Source organism: Salmo trutta, chromosome 2, assembly GCF_901001165.1.
Source record: "Salmo trutta chromosome 2, fSalTru1.1, whole genome shotgun sequence".
NCBI lineage: Eukaryota > Metazoa > Chordata > Actinopteri > Salmoniformes > Salmonidae > Salmo > Salmo trutta.
This window is the reverse complement of record NC_042958.1, coordinates 18,912,051-18,932,336: the sequence shown is the minus strand read 5'-3', so window position 1 is coordinate 18,932,336 and position 20,286 is coordinate 18,912,051. Positions and strand designations below refer to the sequence as shown.

Genomic DNA, 20,286 nt, shown 5'->3' with positions numbered 1-20,286 from the left:
CTCAATTTCCACATTATTCATTATAAGATTAAGTTGAGGTTTAGGGTTTAGTGAATGATTTGTCCCAAATACAATGCTTTTAGTTTTTGAAATATTTAGGACTAACTTATTCCTTGCCACCCATTCTGAAACTAACTGCAGCTCTTTGTTAAGTGTTGCAGTAATTCCCGTCGCTGTGGTAGTGTTGGGTCATCCGCATACATAGACACACTAACTTTACTCAAAGTGGCATGTCGTTAGTAAAGAAGTAAAAGAAAGTCGGGCTGATGGACAGGTCTGTCTCACTATCTATGCTATTGGATAGAGAGCAATCACTGCAGATGTTCACCCCATGTTAGTGGGCAAATGTACATTGTCAAATCAAAACCCAACCTTAATTTACCCATTGTGATGCAGAGATCTTCCAAACTCTGTTTTAGACAAGACAGAATTCATGACCAAAATTATACTATTTACACTTCGTAGTAAATTCTGACATGAAAATAACTGTTTCTGACTCATTCTGTGTCAGTGCTACATAGTCCGTTTTCAAATGGAATTGTTGCTTTTTAAAGGCATTCGCTTTTTATGATGCTTTTGGGAAACCAGGCCCTGGGCAACTTTATTGACCTCTGTTGATCTGTTGTTGTCATGCCATGCAGAGATGAGAGGGGGAGGCATTCATGCAGTTAATTGAAAAGGCTGGGAAGAGATGGGTATTGTTAATAGAAAACAGGTTTAATCAACAGCAAAATCGTGTGTGGAAAATGATTTTGTGTTTAGCTCTATCAGCATTAGCAATGATTTCTTTCTTTCTAGGCTATCCAAAACACAGCAAGGAGATAAACATAAGAGTTGCCTAGCCAAGGCTTTACTCTCCCTGCAGACATTGGAAAACGTATGGAATATTTGGCATTTTCGTGGGGAAGATATTTCTGTACATGCACTTATAGCCCTACATACATTTTTCATGTGAGCTATTTGATTTACGATAGAGACACTGGAAATACGCTGGGATGATGATTAACTGCACAATCAGAGCCAGGATTGAACTATGAATGGAACATGTGGGAAAAAATTGACATATTTGTTTAAAAAAACCCTCATAGTTGTTGTAGCCTAGCCTTGTGTCTGCATGCATCGCTACTTTCTATTCCACCCAACCTCGACCTCGCCATGTTCGGCGGGAGGCAGAAAGCAACTCCATCTATTCCATGCTGCAGGTGTTGCTGCCTGGAGTTGTTGATATAGCCTACAGTATCCTGGCATCCATCTGCTTTGCTTGTTTCTTCCATTTCCTCTTGCAATGTGCGTTTTTCTGCTTACCTTTTACATTTTCGCTCAGTGCCCTGCCGACTGAGGTGTTGGATTCTGCAGTCTGCTTGCAGAGAGAGAGCATTTTAAGGAAACACCCCACCACCTTCTCCCGGTACTTTTTTCTACTCCTCCTTGGTGTTTATATCGGGGAAGTTGGATTATATTCGTGAAACAAAGTAGTTTTCGTATGTTTGTATGAGTGTGGTCCAATTACAGTTAGGGTGGTTTATAGGTTAGTCCAGTAATTGTAGGAATGAATGGATGACCAACGTTTGGAGGAGGGCGACAATATCCATTAACTCTTCTTGGTGGGTGCAAAGAGAGAGAGAGAGAGAGAGCGCGAGAGAGACCAGCCAGTCGCTAGAGAAGAATGGAGAATGCTCCACGAACACTATCCATCGCTTGAGGGAATCGAGGAAGAAAGGATGAGATAAACACAATTCTTCTTCACGTTGCGACTTTTGCTGTCGAACTTGATAGCCGGGGTTTTACGCATCTCAGTGAAAACAATTCGGAGAATGCGTTTAGGAGGATGGATACCCACGCGTCATTAGGATTTTTATTTCCAGATAAAGGGATTGAAGAAAAATAACCAAAGCTGTTTTTTCTCCCTATATCTGTTTCATTGTTAGATTGTAAAGGTGGAGCGATCAGAGAAGGCCGATGACGGACCTATTAATCTGGTCAGTGCATCAGAACCACCAAAAGGTTCTGGAAACGTTTGGATGGAAATCGGGCGAATGTTTAGACTTGCTTTTGGTTTTATATGAAACTGGTGACTAGTAGTTGCGATTTTTCTCTCTCTGGAATTTTCATCTTCTCATTCAAGAAATTATAGTCTAACTGAGGTGAAGATTTTTGTCGGTTTATCAATTGTATTTTAATTTTATTTTTGCTATTTCGGTAAGCTGTCCATTTCGCAATTCCCTTAAATCTCAATCGTTTCCTCTTGAAGTATTCCTTAATCTAAATGGAATTAGTTGAGCGTGAAGCCCCTTGTGAAAGGTACAGACATGGTACATGGGCACAGCCTCCTTCACGGTAAGTCACCACTTATATTGAACAGACTTTACTGTTTTGCGCCTATACCACAAAACCTTCATTGAGTAGTAGCACAATATTCTTGAGTTTATGAATTGACGTACCACTGTGGTTGCCTATAGTTGTCAGTCCACATATAGTGTCAGTTGTGTAACGAATTTGATATCCATACACTCATACCCCTTCACAATTTCTATAGTATAGCCTACCTTTTCAAACCGCATGTGTAGGCTACTTTTACATAGCATTGCATGCGGATGTATACATTATGGTATTTAGCCTGAAGACTGGATGCATAACCTACACTTTTCCATCTGTATGATGACTAGTGCGTAAAAGCCCAGTTATGTGTTGCCTGAGGTCTGCTGTATCAAACAGTGTAATAAGTAGATTATGCGTGCCTCTTGATTGCGCATCCAATTCTATAAAAAAAGTTCAGAAACTTTAGGGATTTAAATGGTTTCAAATTAATCTAATTTGAGGTTTGATTTATTTAATGGTAAACTCGATTTTTTTTTAAAGGCCCATATCCTTGTATTTTGATATCTTCAGAGTATGCCTATTTTACGCTAGGCCGGATATACTACCAAAATGTATTTGTCTCTTGTTGCAGTTGTTGCAAGTCTACTCATACTTGGGTTGTCTGGGGCAACGAAGGAAGCAGGTATAATACACTCTATCACTGCATACGGTCAGGTCCATAATTATTGACACCCCCATAAAGATGAGCAAAAAAGACAGTTTAAAATAAATAATACAAATACTGAGCTGTATTGTATTCTCAGCAAAATCAGAAAATTATATAATTTTATACTAACACAATTTCTCAGAGAAAGAGATTTTGTTTAACAAGTAATATTTTTCCTCTCAAAAAGATAGGTGTCAAAATTATTGGCACCCCTGTTTTCAACACCTCACCTTCCGAGGATAACTGCACTGAGCCTTTTTCTAAAATGTTTTATGAGATTGGAGAGCACATTGGGAGAGATTTTAAGATCTCTCCCAATGTGCTCTCTAATCTCATAAAACATTTTAGAAAAGGCTCAGTGCGGTTATCCTAACAAAGTGAGGTATTGAAAGGTGTTGAAAACAGGGCTGTCAATAATTTTGACTGCTGTCTTTTTGTGAGAAAAAAAGATGAATTGTTAAACAAAATCTTTCTCTGAGCAATTGCATTGGTATAAAATAATATAATTTTCAGATTTCTTGGAGCATACACTATATCTCAGTATTTGTATGATTTATTTTATACTGTCTTTTTTGTTCATCTTTATCAAAGGTGCCAATCATTTTGCACCCGACTCTCTCTGTCTGTCTGTCTGTCTGTCTGTCTGTCTGTCTGTCTGTCTGTCTGTCTGTCTGTCTGTCTGTCTGTCTGTATAATCCACTTCACTCTGCTACTGTTTTTTCAGTGAAAAACAATTCAGGAGTGAAGCCTGCAGGACAATGTGGCACCTGGGTGAAAGAAGGAGACGGGGGATTGTTCACTTCTCCCAACTACCCCAGCAAATACCCCCCAGAAGTAGAGTGTGTTTACATTATTGAAGGTGAATAGCTTTCACAGTAACTAACATCATTATAAAACCATCTAAGTTTTCTGTTCAGATCATGGGTTGACATTCTTCAAACAATTAAGGAATGTTTCAATAGACCACCATGAATAAGGAATACAGACTCTTAAATACTGTTTCAGGAACCTTGATCTTACAGCATGTAACATATGATAGTGTCCTCACATCTTTATAATCGTAGATCCAGGTGAGAAATTAAAGCCATCTGTCTATTTAACTCCTCGCTGTCTACTTGAGTTCAGGCTTCAGTGAATATGGATGAGCTCAATTTGCTCTGTGAATGGATGTATCTCTTCATGTTACAGAGTGAAATCTGGACCAGATATTGAGATATGTGTTCACAGTAATACTTGATGGGATTGGCCAGTTTAGTTGCTGTGCTGCTGATGTTTGTCTGATGATGGTAATGAAATCAGACAACAAGTTGCAATCTCAGTCGTTTTAATTTACGTTCTGGGAGTTTGATATTTGATTAATCAGTGGAGGAGATTAGGTTACGGCCCTAATGATATTAACTAAATGAATACATGAAAGATCATCTCTACAGAGAGACTATTACTGGACTGGAGGAACCATACTAGCTGCAACAGTATCATCTGGGTTATGGTTTGAACTGGATTTATAGATGAAATGTGTATGATGGGCCAGACTTTTAGCCCGACCCACCATCCAGACCTGACCGAATGTAAGCTTGTGAGATCATTGTCGATCGAGGCCACTGGACATTACCAATAGCCTACTGATAATTAAGATAGAAATATAAGCCTCCTTTTCAGTCGGTCACTCAGTATAACATACTATGGGGAGTCAACGACCAATCATATTCACCTGAAGAAAACTGGCCAATAGATGCCTAGCCTACCCTCAGAAGCCCCACCTTCCTAGCTATAACACCGGAGCTTGCATTCATTTCCTAAATTCTTCGCTCTTCAGCTCGCCTGAAGGAAGAACGTGTCATGCAATTTACAAACTATGAGATTTGACTCCACCGTCTGTTAGTGGGGAGTGAGTACTCGTCCCCCTAGATGTTGCGAGTTTTGGGTCTTGGTACCGGTTTTTGAGTGTGCTAAAAGCTAACCACTATCTGCTCTACTTGTGTAGTTAATGCTTCCTTGCTTGGGTAGGATTTATGTTTGCTTAAAACACACTACTTTCTGCTTTGCTTGTATAGCCAGTGCTTCCTTGCATGAGTAAGATGGCCAGTGGTAAGAGTAAGTAAAAAAAATGCTAACCATCCAAGTTTGAACCTCTGACCGTGCCCTTGGGAAAATGAAAGATACTCACGGGTGCTGTCTTATTTGCCTTGGGTGGAAACACACTCAGGAGGCTTTGAGTCAGACCGGTTTGTGGGACCTGTGTCTCCGGCTGTTGGCAAAGGGTCTTCCGGTGAAGCGACCTCGGGAATGGGGTTGTCTGAGGCCGGGAGAGAGCAGCAGCGGTGGTCGGAGTTGATAAGGGTGTCATCCCAGAGTGAGGCTCATTCCGGTTTCTCTGGCAGCGTTCAGAGTCCGGATTCCTGGGATGATACTCTATCCCTATATTGCTTTGGAGGGATTTCAGAGTGTGAATGGGACAACATCAGTCTGGAGCAGCGGGGAGAGTGAACCATTGGTGGTTAATGCGCCTTGGATGAAGCTGTGTCGTAGGGCGGCAGATCAGCTGGGGGTGGATTGGCCGTCTTCTACCCCACAGCGGTGTTCCTCCAGGTTTGGGGGAAGGTATTTACCTCCTATCCCTGCAGCTGGGAAGCGTCGCCTACCCCTGTTTAAAGATTTTGCCAGTGAGCTAAAGGCGACCTGTGATTCATCTCATTCAGCCAGGAAAGCTAGGTTATGGCGAGTTCATGAATGTAGAGGGTATGGAGGAGGTGGGGCTCGTTTGCACACCGCTGATGCATGGAAACCTGGTGAGTTACTTAGCTCCAGAGGTTAACAAGGGTGGTAATCCTAGCATTGTGCTTCCAAATAAACATTGCCGGTTCTCGGTGGATCAGCTGGACAAAGTGTACCAGCCTGAGGTTGTGGCATCCCGATCATTGAATGTAGTCACAATGCTGCAGATGTATCATATCGATTTGCTGCAGGAGCTGAATAAGACCGTGGAGGCAGGGAAACCAGTTTCAGAGCTTCTTGACGAAATCCGTGCTAAGGCTGATTTTGTGCTGCGTCTGTCCTGCTGTACTATTCTGGCTGTGGGGAAAAGTATAGGGGGCGACAGTTGTGGTTCAGTACCACCTCTGGTTGACATTGTCCCGGATTGCTGAAAGGGACAGGCGGATATATTTGGATGAGACAGTTTTGCCAACAAGGTCGTTTGGCTTGGCTATGGAGTCCTGACAGGCCCATTTCAAGAAGAAACAAAAGCAGGACGCAGCTCTACAGGTCCTTTTCGAACTAAAATCATTCGCACGAGCGGCTCGGCAGTTCCTGAGGCGTGAAAGAAAAGGTCCAGGCCCTTTCTGGGCATGCTGAGTTGAAGGAGAGCGGGGTGAAACCAGATTCTTCTGTGGCATGGAAGAAGCAGACCTGGCGTCCCTAGCTGTAGGCCGGGGCAGAGGGCATGTTCTCAGGGCCCTCCTTCTCAAGTATCTACAGTGGCAATAATGCTCCCAAGTGGCTCGGTCAATGGGGCAAGTTACTGGTTGCCAAAGTCCCCAAACCTGGTGTGAGTCGGGTATCAGAACAGCCGTATCACAATAATACATTGTCTCTACCTAAGGTTCCTCATGATCAGGGGTGTCACGTAGAGGTCGACCGATTTATCGGAATGGCCGATTAATTAGGGCCGATTTCAAGTTTTCATAACAATCGGTAATCTGCATTTTTGGACACTGATTATGGGCAATTACATTGCACTGCACGAGGAGACTGCGTGCAGGCTGACTACCTGTTATGCGAGTGCAGCAAGGAGCCAAGGTGAGGTGCTAGCTAGCATTAAACTTATCTTATAAAAATCAATAAATCTTAACATAATAACTAGTTAAGTACACATGGTTGATGATATTACTAGTTTATCTAGCTTGTCCAGCATTGCATATAATCGATGCGGTGCCTGTTAATTTATCATTGAATCACAGCCTACTTCGCCAAACGGGTGATTTAACAAGCGCATTCGTGAAAAAAGCACTGTCATTGCACCAATGTGTACCTAACCATAAACATTAATGCCTAACTTAAAATCAATACACAAGTATATATTTTTAAACCTGCATATTTAGTTAATATTGCCTGCTAACATGAATTTATTTTAACTAGGGAAATTGTGTCACTTCTCTTGCGTTCTGTGCAAGCAGAGTCGGTATATGCAGCAGTTTGGGCTGCCTGGCTCGTTGCGAACTGTGTGAAGACCATTTCTTCCTGACAAAGACCGTAATTAATTTGCCAGAATTGTACATAATTATGACATAACATTGTAGGTTGTGCAATGTAAGTGCAATATTTAGAGTTAGGGATGCCACCCGTTAGATAAAATACGGAATGGTTCCATATTTCACTGAAAGAATAAACGTTTTGTTTTCGAAATGATAGTTTCCGGATTTAACCATATTAATGACCTAAGGCTCGTATTTCTGTGTGTTATTATATTACAATTAAGTTCATGATTTGATAGAGTAGTCTGACTGAGCGGTGGTAGGCAGCAGCAGGCTCGTAAGCATTCATTCAAACAGCACTTTCCTGCATTTGCCAGCAGCTATTTGCTGTTCTTCAAGCATTGCGCTGTTTATGACTTCAAGCCTATCAACTCCCGAGATTAGGCTGGCCATACTAAAGTACCTATTAGAACATCCAATAGTCAAAGGTATATGAAATGCAAATGGCATAGAGAGAAATAGTCCTATAAAAGCTACAACCTAAAACTTTTTACCTGGGAATATCGAAGACTCATGTTAAAAGGAACCACCAGCTTTCATATGTTCTGAGCAAGGAACTTAAACGTTAGCTTTTTTACATGGCACATATTGCACTTTTCCTTTCTTCGCCAACACTTTGTTTTTGCATTATTTAAACCAAATTGAACATGTTTCATTATTTATTTGAGACTAAATAGTTTTTATTGATGTAATATATTAAGTTAAATAAGTGTTCATTCAGTAATGTTGTAATTGTCATTATTACAAATATATATATAAAAATCGGCCGATTAATCGGTATTGGCTTTTTTGGTCCTCCAATAATCGATATCGGTATCGGCGTTGAAAAATCATAGTCGGTCGACCTCTAGTATCAAGAGTGCGGTGTCATCCAGGTGTTTTCAGGGAGGGTTTCTGACAGACGTTTCACATTCTGACGCACAGTTTTCAAGAGTGGCGGATATGAAAACAAGCATGACAAAAATGTTTTTATCCCAGTCCTCAGGGTGGCCCTCTGCCCCTTCAGGAGATAATGAATGGAAGACTGGCAGCATGTTCCACAGGCATGAGCAGTTTCACCATGCGTGATGAGGACAGTGACAAGGGTGAATAGTCTGCAGTTCGCTCTGCCTCCTGCTTTCGTGGTGTCATTACGTCAATAGTTTCCAAAGTCCGAGCACCTGTCTTGAGAGAGGAGATTTCCTCTCTCCTTCAAAAGCAGGCTATTCGGGTGGTCCCCATGTCAGAAGTACAGAGCGGTTGGTACAGCTGGTACTTCTTAGTTCCCAAGAGCGATGGAAAATTGCATCCCATCCTGGAGTTGCGTGTTTTAAACAAGCATCTCAAGGTTTGCAAGTTCAAAATGCTCACAATTTGCCGGGTCTCATTCTGGACTCGGTTCTGAATCATGCGGTGTTGTCCCAACAGAGGAGGGTCACATTCCATCTCTGTCTGGCACGGTTTCAGCTTGGGCATTCAGTGCCTTTTCGCTTGTGTCTGTGGTTATTGGGTCTGATGGCCTCTATGATAGCTGTGGTGCCTCTTCTGTTGATGTGTCTGTTTCAGCGCTGGGTGATTGCTACACATCTAAATGTATCTTGCCACTGCCATCGGTGGCTCAAAGTATCCCCGTCGTGCCTAAGGGCGTTGACTTCTTGGAGCGACCCTCGACTGCTGTTGCAGGGGGTTCTCATGGGTCAGGTAGTGTCCCGCAGGGTGATCACGACAGATGCGTTCTCTCTCTCTCTCCTAAACCTGTGGGTGCAGATCTACTTTCCAGGGGGGGTCTTATCGCTACAGAGTGGAGACTGCACCTCTCAGTGGTTGCCCAGATATGGGACCGGTTCGGAAGGGCCGATCTTCAGGCATCGAGAGGAAACACGCATTTTTATCTGTTGGGGAGTGTCCGTCAGGAGAGTCTGTTGTTGATTCTGGTGGCTCCCTGTTAGCCCAGACAACCCTGGTTCTCGGAGATCATCTACCTGTTGGGCAGGGACCCGTGGATGGTTCTGTGTCATTGGGATCTATTGTCGCAGGCGCATGGTAGAGGTTGGCATGCATGACCGCAGATAAAGGATCTGTGGGTTTGGCACCTAAAAGGTTGAGTTTGATGGCTAGGAGTTTACCCTCAAACAGGATTACAACTATACAGTCGGCACGTGCACCCTCTACGAAATATACTTTTAAGTGGCACGCGGTTGGAGTCAGGTTAAAGGAGTTTCCTCTTTTCAGAGCTCTTTGGTGGACATTTAGATGTTCCTGCAAGAGCTTTTTGAGAAGGACCTTTCTTTTTCCACATTGAAGGTTTATATGGCAGCCATCTCGACGTGTCATGTAGGGATTGATGGCTCTACATCGGGGTCTCATCATTTGGTGGTGCGGATCATGAAAGGCGCGTGTTGGCTCAGACCAGTGTCTAAGCCTATGGCCTGGGACGTGGCTTTGGTCCTGGATGCTCTGTCTGAGCCTCTGTTTGAACCATTGGTGTACACCTGAAGGTTCTTTCCTACTAGACTGCCCTACTCATGGCCTTGGCATCGGCCAAGCACGTTGGAGATCTCCGTGCGCTATCAGTACACCCTCCCTGTTTTGTTATGTCCTAATGCAGTTTTTGCTCCCAAGGTTATGCCTATGTCTTACAGGTCCCTGGCTTTCGAGCTGTTCTCTTTCTCACCTCCTTTGTTTGCTTCCCGTGAACAACGTAGGTTGCATGGCTTGTGTCCGGTTCGCACTTTCCGCAGGTATATGGATAGGATGAAGGATATCCGTGTTTGTGACCAGCTTTTTGTCTATTTTGCTAAACCAGCTCATGGTAGGGCACTTTCGAAGCAGCGTCTTTCTCATTGGATTGTGGAGGCTATCTCCCTGGCATATGACAGCAAAGGATAAGAGTTGCCTACCGGTGTGCGTGCTCACTTCACTAAGGGTGTGGTGGCTTCTTTGGTATTATTCAGGGGCATGACGATTGGTGATATCTGTGCTGCAACCAGTTGGCGTTCCCCACATACCTTTGTGAGGTTTTATCGCTTGGATGTAACTGCTCCCTGTGTGGTTACCACTGTTCCCTGTGGGTTCGAGCCTTGGGCTGCCGTGGCAGTGCATGAGTACACAGCTACCAGGTTACTGTAGGTTTCCTGGTTCATCAACTCTGGTCGGTGCTTTGCAAAGTGCGTGTGCGTTTTAACAAGTCACCACAGGTGTTCTGTTGCGGTTCAAAACAGCAGAACAGTTGTGACATTTCAAGCTCGCAAGGTAAGTATTTTTCTTGGAACCGTGGGGTCTATGGACTTGGGCTGCTGTGGCAGCGTGTTAGTGCGCGTAGCTAAGTTGCAGCAGTTTCTGGTTCCCTATATAGGGCGGGCTCTGACAGTTGAGTCCTCATAAGGCTCTGACAGTTCAGGTTTCTCTGCTAAGTATTAGGGGAAAAGGTGGCTTCTGTAACCCCTTTTTGGAGCCGGTGGAACCTGTGTGTGCTTGGGTTAGCGTGGGCATCCTGGTTTGGTACCCTCTGAGCCGGCTTGGGGCGATATTGTATGTCCCCATAGTATGTTATACCCAGTGTGAAAGGGAATGAAAAGGGAACGTACAGTTATGAATATAACTACTGTTCCCTGAAAGAGGGAACGAGGAATAACATATTTTGGCCCCGCGCCGTCAAGGGTTTTGGGCTTGCTGAAGATTGGTACTGATTTGAGAAAATGAATGTGAGTCCCGTTGTTATAGCCAGGAAGGCGGGACTTCCGAGGTCGGGCAATTGGCCCGTTGGGTGTGATTTCAGTTTTCTTCAGGTGAGTATAATTGGTCGTTGACTCCCCATAGTATATTATGCCTCGTTCCCTCCTTCAGGGAACAGTTATATTCATAACTGTATGATTTATTTGCTTGGAATACTTGGAAAGTCCTTCACCAATAAATTAATTAAACACAGGGATTCTAGGATTCAGATTTTCTTAGTAGTTCACTCATCTAAGCCACATAGTAGTTAATTCATTTAAGACAACTTACAGTGAGTATCTATTTCAATTGCATTGCAAAATTACTCAAAATGAGTAAACCCCCAACGGCCATTTACCATTAGAAAGCTTCATCTTAATTGCACGCTGTTTAATTGCACTTCATATGTTCTCCATGTTTTGCCTTATAGATGTACTGTGCTGTGTAATATGCTGCACAGTATGGGCATTATATTTATCTGTGTTATCTACTCTCTTTGTCCCCTCCAGCTCCTCCGAGGCTGTGTATCGATCTTTTCTTTGATGAGAGGTATTCTATAGAGCCTTCATGGGAATGTAAATTTGACAACATCGAGGTGCGAGACGGCCCCTTTGGCTTCTCCCCAATAATCGGGCGCTACTGTGGCCAGACCATCCCTCCCTTCATCAGGAGCAGCGGACGGTACCTCTGGATAAAATTTGTTTCTGATGCCGAACTGGAGGCAATTGGATTTTCAGCCAACTACAACTTCACTGCAGGTAACAATCGATACAAAGTATCCACACTACCTTCAGCTAGGCAATTGCAACATGCCCAATTGCAACAGCAGGATAGTGTTGACACTGCAAAGAGGCTAGTTCAGTATCCACAAAGCGTCTCAGGGTAGGAGTGATTTTAGTTCATAATAAATAAGATTATATGGACACATCTTAGATCAGCACTCCTACTCTGAGAAGCTTTGTGGATATGGGCCTAGGAGTTCAACACAAACATTGGCTCTCAGAAACCTCATCAACAGTCTGTTCACACCCTCTCTGCTAAGTAACACCATATATTTCCTTAGCACGGTTAAAAAGAAAAATGTTATTGCAACTTCTTTACTATAAGTAATTGAGACCAAAAGCTCACGAGAAGTTTCAAGTGTTTAATACCAAGGATACAGTCAGCTGAGTGCACCCCCAGCTCACAACACATTTTATACTCTTTCCTTGTAGGCGTCACCTACCCAGCTATACATTTTATGACCCCAATGAGTTTCCCTCCTTTCCCCTGTGGAATGTCCATGGTCCTCTCTTTGTTTAGCCAGATGTCAGAATCACACCCCGTCCATCTTCTGTTCTGAGCCTGACCCTGATCCTAGGCAATTTCCTCTTATCTGATTAGGTCAACCTTTCTAAATGAGCATACACACAGTTTCATGACCTGAACTCCATTAATACTCACAGTAATCATTCACTAAACAGGATACAAACAAACTACAGTTTAACTTGAAACATGTTACATTTTAACAGGATCCATCAGTCCCCCCTATTAAACCATAAACCCTTCTTAATGTTTAATATCATTAAACAATCATTCAACTGCCTGCTGTAGACTTTCTTCTTCTTTGGTTTTCTCCAGATCGGAGAGTGTGATAGAAACAGACTTGATAGATAGAGAGAAAAAAATTCTAGCAACCCCCCCCAAAAAAAACATTAAGTTAAAGCAATCCTAAATTCTCCTGATTATCATAAGCATCTATGTAAATACATTTATAAACTAAATCTCTGACCACAGCTTGAGGAACTCGACTGACACAATCTCCTGCTACCCCTGAACACTATGCCAACTGATATGCTTTTCTGCTAAGGTCCACAAAACGTAGGGCTCTAAATATCCCCATTATGTTTTTTCTCAGTCTTCCATCAAGGGATCACAAGAGATGTTTTTCAGCCAAGTCCTCCTCACTGCGTTCACCTCCTAAAGCTACCCTAAAGACGTGAGCCGTAGCCTGAATCAATTTCACCTCCTCTTGTGGCAAATCTGCACTATAGATGCGTTTCAGCAACAAAGCTTTTACTATATGGAATCCTAACAATGCCATCAGAGCTACCCCCGTAACTGCCAACACTGCCCATGCCGCATATTCCAACATCCACCTTATTTGATCAATTGTCCAATACCATGCTGTTCCTACAGCACCTTCCACAACCTTAAAAGTCTCTTTTGTTATTACTCCCAATGTAACAGCCGTAGGTATTGTTACCGCTTTAACTCTGTCACTGTCAGTAACTTTCATCACCGGCTTTACTGTTAGATCTATGATTGAGTTTGTGAGATATTCTCTGCCTTTTTCCCAGTCCTCTCCCAATGTTTTCCTGACCAGCTTATCTATTGCCTCCTTATGTTGTGCTACAGTAGGGACTTGCGGGCAATAATTACCATTACTCAGATCTGGATCACATCTCTCATCCCACGGCATACCCATCCCCCACCCCCATGTGAAAACCCTATGTGTGACATAGGTTTTAGGGCCTAAAGGTTGTTTTTCCGCAATCCCTCTACAAATTCCTGTTACTGTGTCTTGGTCCCAGTTCTCTGTCAGGTATGTCAATGGATTATCTGCCCTTTGATATGGAGGAGAGAGCAGTGGGGTTGAGAGAGTGTCCAGTTCTACATATCTCTGGGTCACATGCTTCCTGATTGTCCCCTGCAACAGATGGGCTGCCACCACTACTGCAAGCTTTTTCTCTGGGAATACAGCTTCCTGTATACATGGATCTGTGGCAACCCTCTCAATTGTTGTACCCTCATCTCCATATGTGGCTATTAAAGTCTGAAATGATACAACTATTTCAGCGACGGTTATGAAGACCCTCCTTGAGTCCTCCATGTTGAGCTTATCCTCATAGTAGTCCTTCCACTCTAAACAGACCACTGTCTTTCCTACACTACGCACTATTCCATGTATAACTCTACACAGTGGAGTGGTATCATTCTCTAATGAGTCTATCACCCTTTTTCTTAATTTATAGGCGAGGCATCCCTCCGCCTCTGTCACATTTATTCCTCTATATCCTGTCCCTGTAAAGACTATGGCCTTGGTTTTCGGGACACCAAGGAGAGGGCTTACATGGGTTACCCCCACATCCGACACCAACACTCCATAGGAATGTCCTGTACTACCCCCACTGTGCTGCCACAGACATCGGTGTATATTTGTCTCATGAACTAAAGTAGGGCCTAACCGAGCCTGTAAATAAGCCTTCATCTGCTCATATCCCTCGCTTTCCTCAAGCCGTTTAACAATAAGGACTATCTGCTCATTATACTCTCTTCACGTAATATCGTCCAGGGTCTGATTGCCCCAACAATCTATTTCTCCCCAGGTCCTCGGTCTCTCACTATCTAAAATCTTCCTCGACCATTTCATTCCTGTTGGTGTGGGTAATACGGAGTGACAGGTCTGTAAAACCTCTTGCTCCAATATAATTCCCTTTCTTTCGTTTCTGTAGCTTGACCTGGCTTGACGTCCTGTGTCGTAGAACACTCAGAAGTGTTGTCCTCTGCCCACACTAACTTGAAGGTTATTAACTGCTGTTCTTTCAACTGGAGTCTATCGCACACAATGCCAAGTTGAGGGAGGAACGATAATCTGGTTTCATTCCTCAAACTCTCTGTTCCATTGCATTATTTCCAAATTCCTGTTTGTAAGAGAACCATCCCCGATCAGAACATCCTACATCTAGGACACTAGATCTATTTTCAAATGGAGCCACCCATATCACCATGCCCTTATGATTAGTTACCCTCACGGCTTCCGCAACTTTTGATGTTACCCTCTCCCAGTGAACCCGAGTATCTTCGTATCGAGCTATCCACTCTATATAAAGTGTTATTTGATCTTCTCCCCTTGGAGTGGTAGCGATTATAGCAGCCACCACAAACACTACCCCACCAAAAAGTGTCCAGAGGCCCCACGTTACTGCCCTTTTTACAGTGTGATCTACACTCCTTCTTTTCCATCATCACCTCCTCTATCAAAACCTGCTCTAGCCTCTCCATCTTGCTCGGCCTCTCCCAAGTCAGTAGGTGTTGGTGCAGCTTTCACCTGGGACACATGGATCCAGGCCTTCCTTCCCGACACCTTCACTGCTGTGTCAGTCACTAGTAGGACAGTATGGGGTCTGGTCCACCTAGGCTGAAAGGTACCCGGTTGATAGACCTTCAAGCGCAGCTCGTCTCCTGGCTCTAGTGAGTGTGCTTGCCAATCCAGAGGGAGTCTAGGGTGGGCCTCTTTCACCTGGGAAGATACACACTGCAACGCATGGGTAATATCCTGACAATAGAACATTTGTGGAGTGAATAACAGCACCCGGTACTCCCATCGGTCTCCCAGTTACCTCTTTATGTGGCATGAGTCCTGTGGTGGCGTTGGAATAGCATCCAACCTAACAAACTCTGAGACATATGTTCCTTAATCACACTCTTCAGGAGATGTGATGATATTATTACAGCAAACTTCCCTTCCGTTGATGTGGCCTCCTGTATACCGGAATTTGTGGCTTTCCTTTTAAGCATTATACCTTCTTTGACAAACCCCTCATTGAAAGTTGACAAGAGTGTCTAAAATGACAACACTATCGCTGCTACTATCACCATGATCTGGGTCTGTGTGACGTTCAATTTACTTCATACTAGTCTCTATATTCTATATTGTGCAGTTAGCTGTCCTCTACTACGAGCTATCTCCTGTAACAATATACATAGAGTGGTACCTTTTCCTAGAGACTCTATTATCAACTTCCTGAATATATGAGCCATCCCCAGTCACATTCCATTCCACTCTCCCAACGTTAATGCCAAAGAGCGTAACCACACACTGTTGAAAACATTTTCCAAATTGTCCTATACCCCCTTATCAGAACACATTTTCCAAATTGTCCTATACTCCCTTATCATGCTGTCTACCTCACAGCAGATACCGGATCAGGGAGTTATGTCGCTAACCTCTCGGGAGAAATCCAAACAATACAACATCCCCAATCTGGTGAAATTTGTATGAAAACAAATACAGAAACACTAACCGACATAATAACACTGCCTGTTAAATCAAAGATTAACAACTCAGGCTATTATCATCCAATTAGAATTACAACTCTTGATAACTCTATAAGAAAATAATTGTATCCCGTAACGTAATAGTAAAATAGACTATACTTAAAAATCCTATTGTCCATTATTTCTAGTAAGATTGATCAGGCCTCACCACCATTAAGTATTTCCTTTCCCTTTCTTTCCCTGCCCTTCAGAAACCATTTCAAACATTTAAAACAGTAATCCATATTCATAATCAGTAAATTGTGTTTGTGTGCTGGTGTGTATGTGGTAAACCATATGGTGAAAACACACACATGGCCAGGCCTTACTTATATGGAAGCTCATTTTACAGCCTAATCCTTCCAAAGAGAAGGAAAATGACACCCCCTCCTCTGCTTGAAGAGAAAGTGTACATTTCGTTAGCTTTCACTATGCTTCATCTTAATCAGCAACTCGTTTTAATTACAAACCAAACTCGATACTGATAAATCCACTGTCCTCCCTCCAATCATTAATGGTTAGTTTTAATCCACCTCATTGTTTATACGCCCTTCATTTAGCATGTACTACCCTTAGACACGGCAACATTTATCTCTCCACCGAGTCCAACGGTTCACTCCCGTAATGACTGGTCTCTCTTCTCCATGATTTTCCATGACCACGGCACTACATTTTAAAAAGGTCATTTTAGGTTTGGTAACCCCAACTCTAATTTCTCGTGACCTTCTCCCAATATTAACTCTCATCTAATTCCCCGTGACCCATCCACCCTTTAGTCAATTCTATAAATCTATTTCAGAATAAGACTACATAAAATGTCTCAAGAGATTAGAAACTCCCCAAGGTTTTCAGAGTTTACAAGGAGTATTTTTCTGTTCCGATTCTAACTTGTTACCTTTCAGACTCCATTGTCTTTGATTCTCGCAAGGATTTTCTAACCCCAAAATAATCTCCATTTCCATCTATGTAATATGATCTGTGTATTGTTACTGGACCTATGTTCAAAGACATAGGCATCTATTAAAAAGTTGTGTGAGACGTCTCCCTTCGCATATACTGTAACATCATCTCTATCAACCACTATTGATCGAACTGAGGCCATACACCGCTATTTAAAATGTTCCTGTCCTGCTGCCTTTAACGGTGTTTGCTGCTGTTCTTTTGTCAAAGATACAAAAACTCTTGCATTGCTGCATTCCCTCTGAATGCACCGGGTGCAGTAGGTTCCATTACCACTCTACACTCATTCTTCCAATGACCCACGGCCCCACATCTAAAACAGGGATCTATCGCCTTAAGCTTTGATGTTTTTTCGCCACGTTTCTTTGTCTTACCTTGGCCATTGAAACCACCTTTAGTGACTTTCACTGTGGCTGTATTAACCCCTCGCATGACTGAGCAGTGAGCGGAGTAAGATTCCACTTTCAAAGCATCCTGCTCTATTTCATCCACTACCCCCGCATTTGCTGTTTTCATAACAGGTTTGAAACCTGCCATCAAAGCAGACATACAAATTCTATCAATGTACTCACGAACCCAGTCTTTTTGCAGCTGAGTACTAATCTACTAATTATGGGGTTTAAACCTCTCCCGACAGCACACAAAGTATTCTACCACCTCCTAGCCTCCAGCAATGGTGGCAGGCAGGCAGGCTAACGATATTTGTTGCTGTAGTAATATATAACTAGCGGCGTGGAGATTTAGTTTGATAGCTTTCAATCAGAGTTCTCTGTGTTGTTTACGGGGGTACAGGAAGGGGGGTGGCAGAGGAAAGGTGAAGTAGCGTGACAGGCTAATCTGTACTGTCGAACACAATCATCCCAATTACCTCCCTCCGCGTGCCGTGAGAAGCCTTGACTCTCTTAATTTGCATCACCTTCAGGCTGGTTTCCCATTAACTGAGCAGTGCGTGGATTTACTACAACCTTTTGAAACCGAACCATGATTTGAAATCCCCTCTGGTCTCCTATAGGCTGTATGGTGTATACCCTTGGCTGGGTCAGGGTTTAATAACACTGTCAACTTATTTTGTGTGTTGTCGAGGGTTGAAGGGAATACTGCCTGAAGCAGCGTGATATGTAGGAGAATTTTAACACCAACATCAGAGCTCTGAAAGACTGACCTGCAGAATCATGTTCCATGTGGGAAAAATTCTTATGAGCATCCCACATTCTGTTTATATCCTTCTTTACCTCCACAAAATACATTGCCATAAACCTCTTGACGTTTTTCATTGCCATTGACCCACAACATTGTCCTTGGACACTTTTTTACTTAAGCAATAAGGCATGAGAACCCAGGAATTATCGTGTGAATAACTCCCTGCTAAGGCTGTTCTTAGGCCCGAAGTGAAGCCAAGGGCCGGGGAAACAGACCTTAGGAGGGTGTTATTCTCAATAATTCCCAGGTTCGAGGGCCTTATTGCTTTTATAAAATGGTTGCCAACATATTAAAAAAGATGAACGACATGTTTTCATTAAAAACTTTATTATATTGTGTAAATTAGTTTTATTTCATCCTTCCACCATACTAAATAGTCCCCACAAAAGCCAGTCGTTAGTTCTGAGTTTCTGAAATTGCTATCCATTCTATTTGCAATGGTTGCTATACTAAACAAATCATTGGCATGTAGCTATGTAGGCTAGCTACTTCTACTTTGCTAGCTAACACACAATCACATCAAGCAGCTGAAATGTGCCTTTGTTTCTATTGCCATATATCCATTATAATAATCCTGATAAATGAATTGTCCTTGCTCAGAGAAGCGGTCAGTCTCATCACATTCATGTGCATGGCACGGTGAAGATCGCAACAACAAAAAACTGCAACATTGTTCCACAGGTCAGAGAGGCAAACAGGAAGGTTTAGACAAACCCCAACTGTTGCAAACCAAATGCTAGCCTATTAGCATGTGGAAATATTGTCTAGACACTTTTTTCCAGGGAAGATTAAGTTGGTAAATTGGCTGGGCTGTAGGACAGTGGATGCGCATTGATAAATCTAATGGAACTGTTAACAGGTATTACCTGAATACGGGGATTGTGGTGCTATAACTCCTCTCTATCAACCAATCAGCATCCAGGATCCAAACAACCCGTTTTATAAATTTGAACAAAGCCTCATTTCCATCCCTTACCCTCATAAACTGTATATACATTTTTCTCCACACATACCTATTTTCACCACACACAAGGATTTCCCATACACTCAAATACATTGATATTTTATCCTAGATGGATATACTAGATTTAATGGGGTGAAGAAGGAATGGGATTGCTATTGACAATTGAACCTATACAGTAAGTTAAGTAAGATAGTGTAAGTGAGGTCATGTAAAAAGGTGGGAGTAGATAGGGGGGAAAGTGGTATTGTCCATTTATAGTCAGGTTGATGAAGTGTGTATGTTTTCTCAATAGAATATTGTGGTCTTTGAAAAACTGCTGTCTACTGGTGAAGCCTCTTCACATATTGCTGAAAGAGATACAAATAAATAAATAACATCGCTCCCCTCTGTCTTGACAATAAATATCTGTGGCATATGATTTACATAATTAAAGAAGATAAAAGTCTTGATTTCACTCAATTTGATGCTCCAAAATCTGGCTGTGTGGAGAGAGGTTCACATCTGCCTCTGCCTAGCTAATGCTGCTAGCACATGCTAATTCACACTAGTCTGCTCAAGATGAATGAAAAGCAAGGGGAGCGAAGGAGGAGGAGGAGAGAGAGAGAAGCGTTCTGCTCATTTTCCTCGCCTTGTCTTCTCCCTCGCTTTTCATTCATCTGAAGTGCCCTGAGGAGAGTGGAGATGGGGATAAGTAGAGGAGAGGAGAAGACGAGAAGAGTGAACATAGATCAAATGTGATGAATCACAGGTTTTTCCACTCACCGTGTCTTCCAGTCCTGCTCCGTTTTGTCAATCATCTGGAGATGAAAGATATAACAGCATTTATGAGATCCACCACTCCCCAAGGTTCAGATTAGTCCCCCTCCCAGCCTTCATACTGTACAGCAGATGACTAGGACTGGATGTACTGTATACTGTATAATACTGTATCACTATTGTAATCCATGTAACAGCAATTATTCACAGTATGTTGTGGATTTTGGTGTAGATTTAACTCATTCCACTTTTTATCCTTTATTTATACTGGTTATCCCATAAAACATAAACCTAGACGGTAGCAATCAAACATTAATAAAAATCGACAAAAGCATAGGAAATACTTCAAAGCATGT

General features: G+C 42.7%; 1 protein-coding gene across 4 annotated transcripts in view; it reads left to right on the top strand.

Moving 5' to 3' along the window:
* Positions 1 to 1,432: 1,432 nt before the first annotated feature.
* neto1l (neuropilin (NRP) and tolloid (TLL)-like 1, like) overlaps positions 1,433 to 20,286 on the top strand; it is a 182,143-nt gene continuing 163,289 nt past the window's right edge. For 3 of the 4 annotated variants that reach the window (XM_029697544.1, XM_029697538.1, XM_029697526.1), the window contains exons 1-4: positions 1,433 to 2,337; positions 2,951 to 3,001; positions 3,750 to 3,884; positions 11,481 to 11,729. In XM_029697544.1, coding sequence (XP_029553404.1) covers positions 2,310 to 2,337; positions 2,951 to 3,001; positions 3,750 to 3,884; positions 11,481 to 11,729 — 463 coding nt within the window. In that variant the 5' untranslated portion in view covers positions 1,433 to 2,309. The remainder of the gene's footprint in view (positions 2,338 to 2,950; positions 3,002 to 3,749; positions 3,885 to 11,480; positions 11,730 to 20,286) is intronic. The other variant, XM_029697534.1, reaches the window with a different exon arrangement.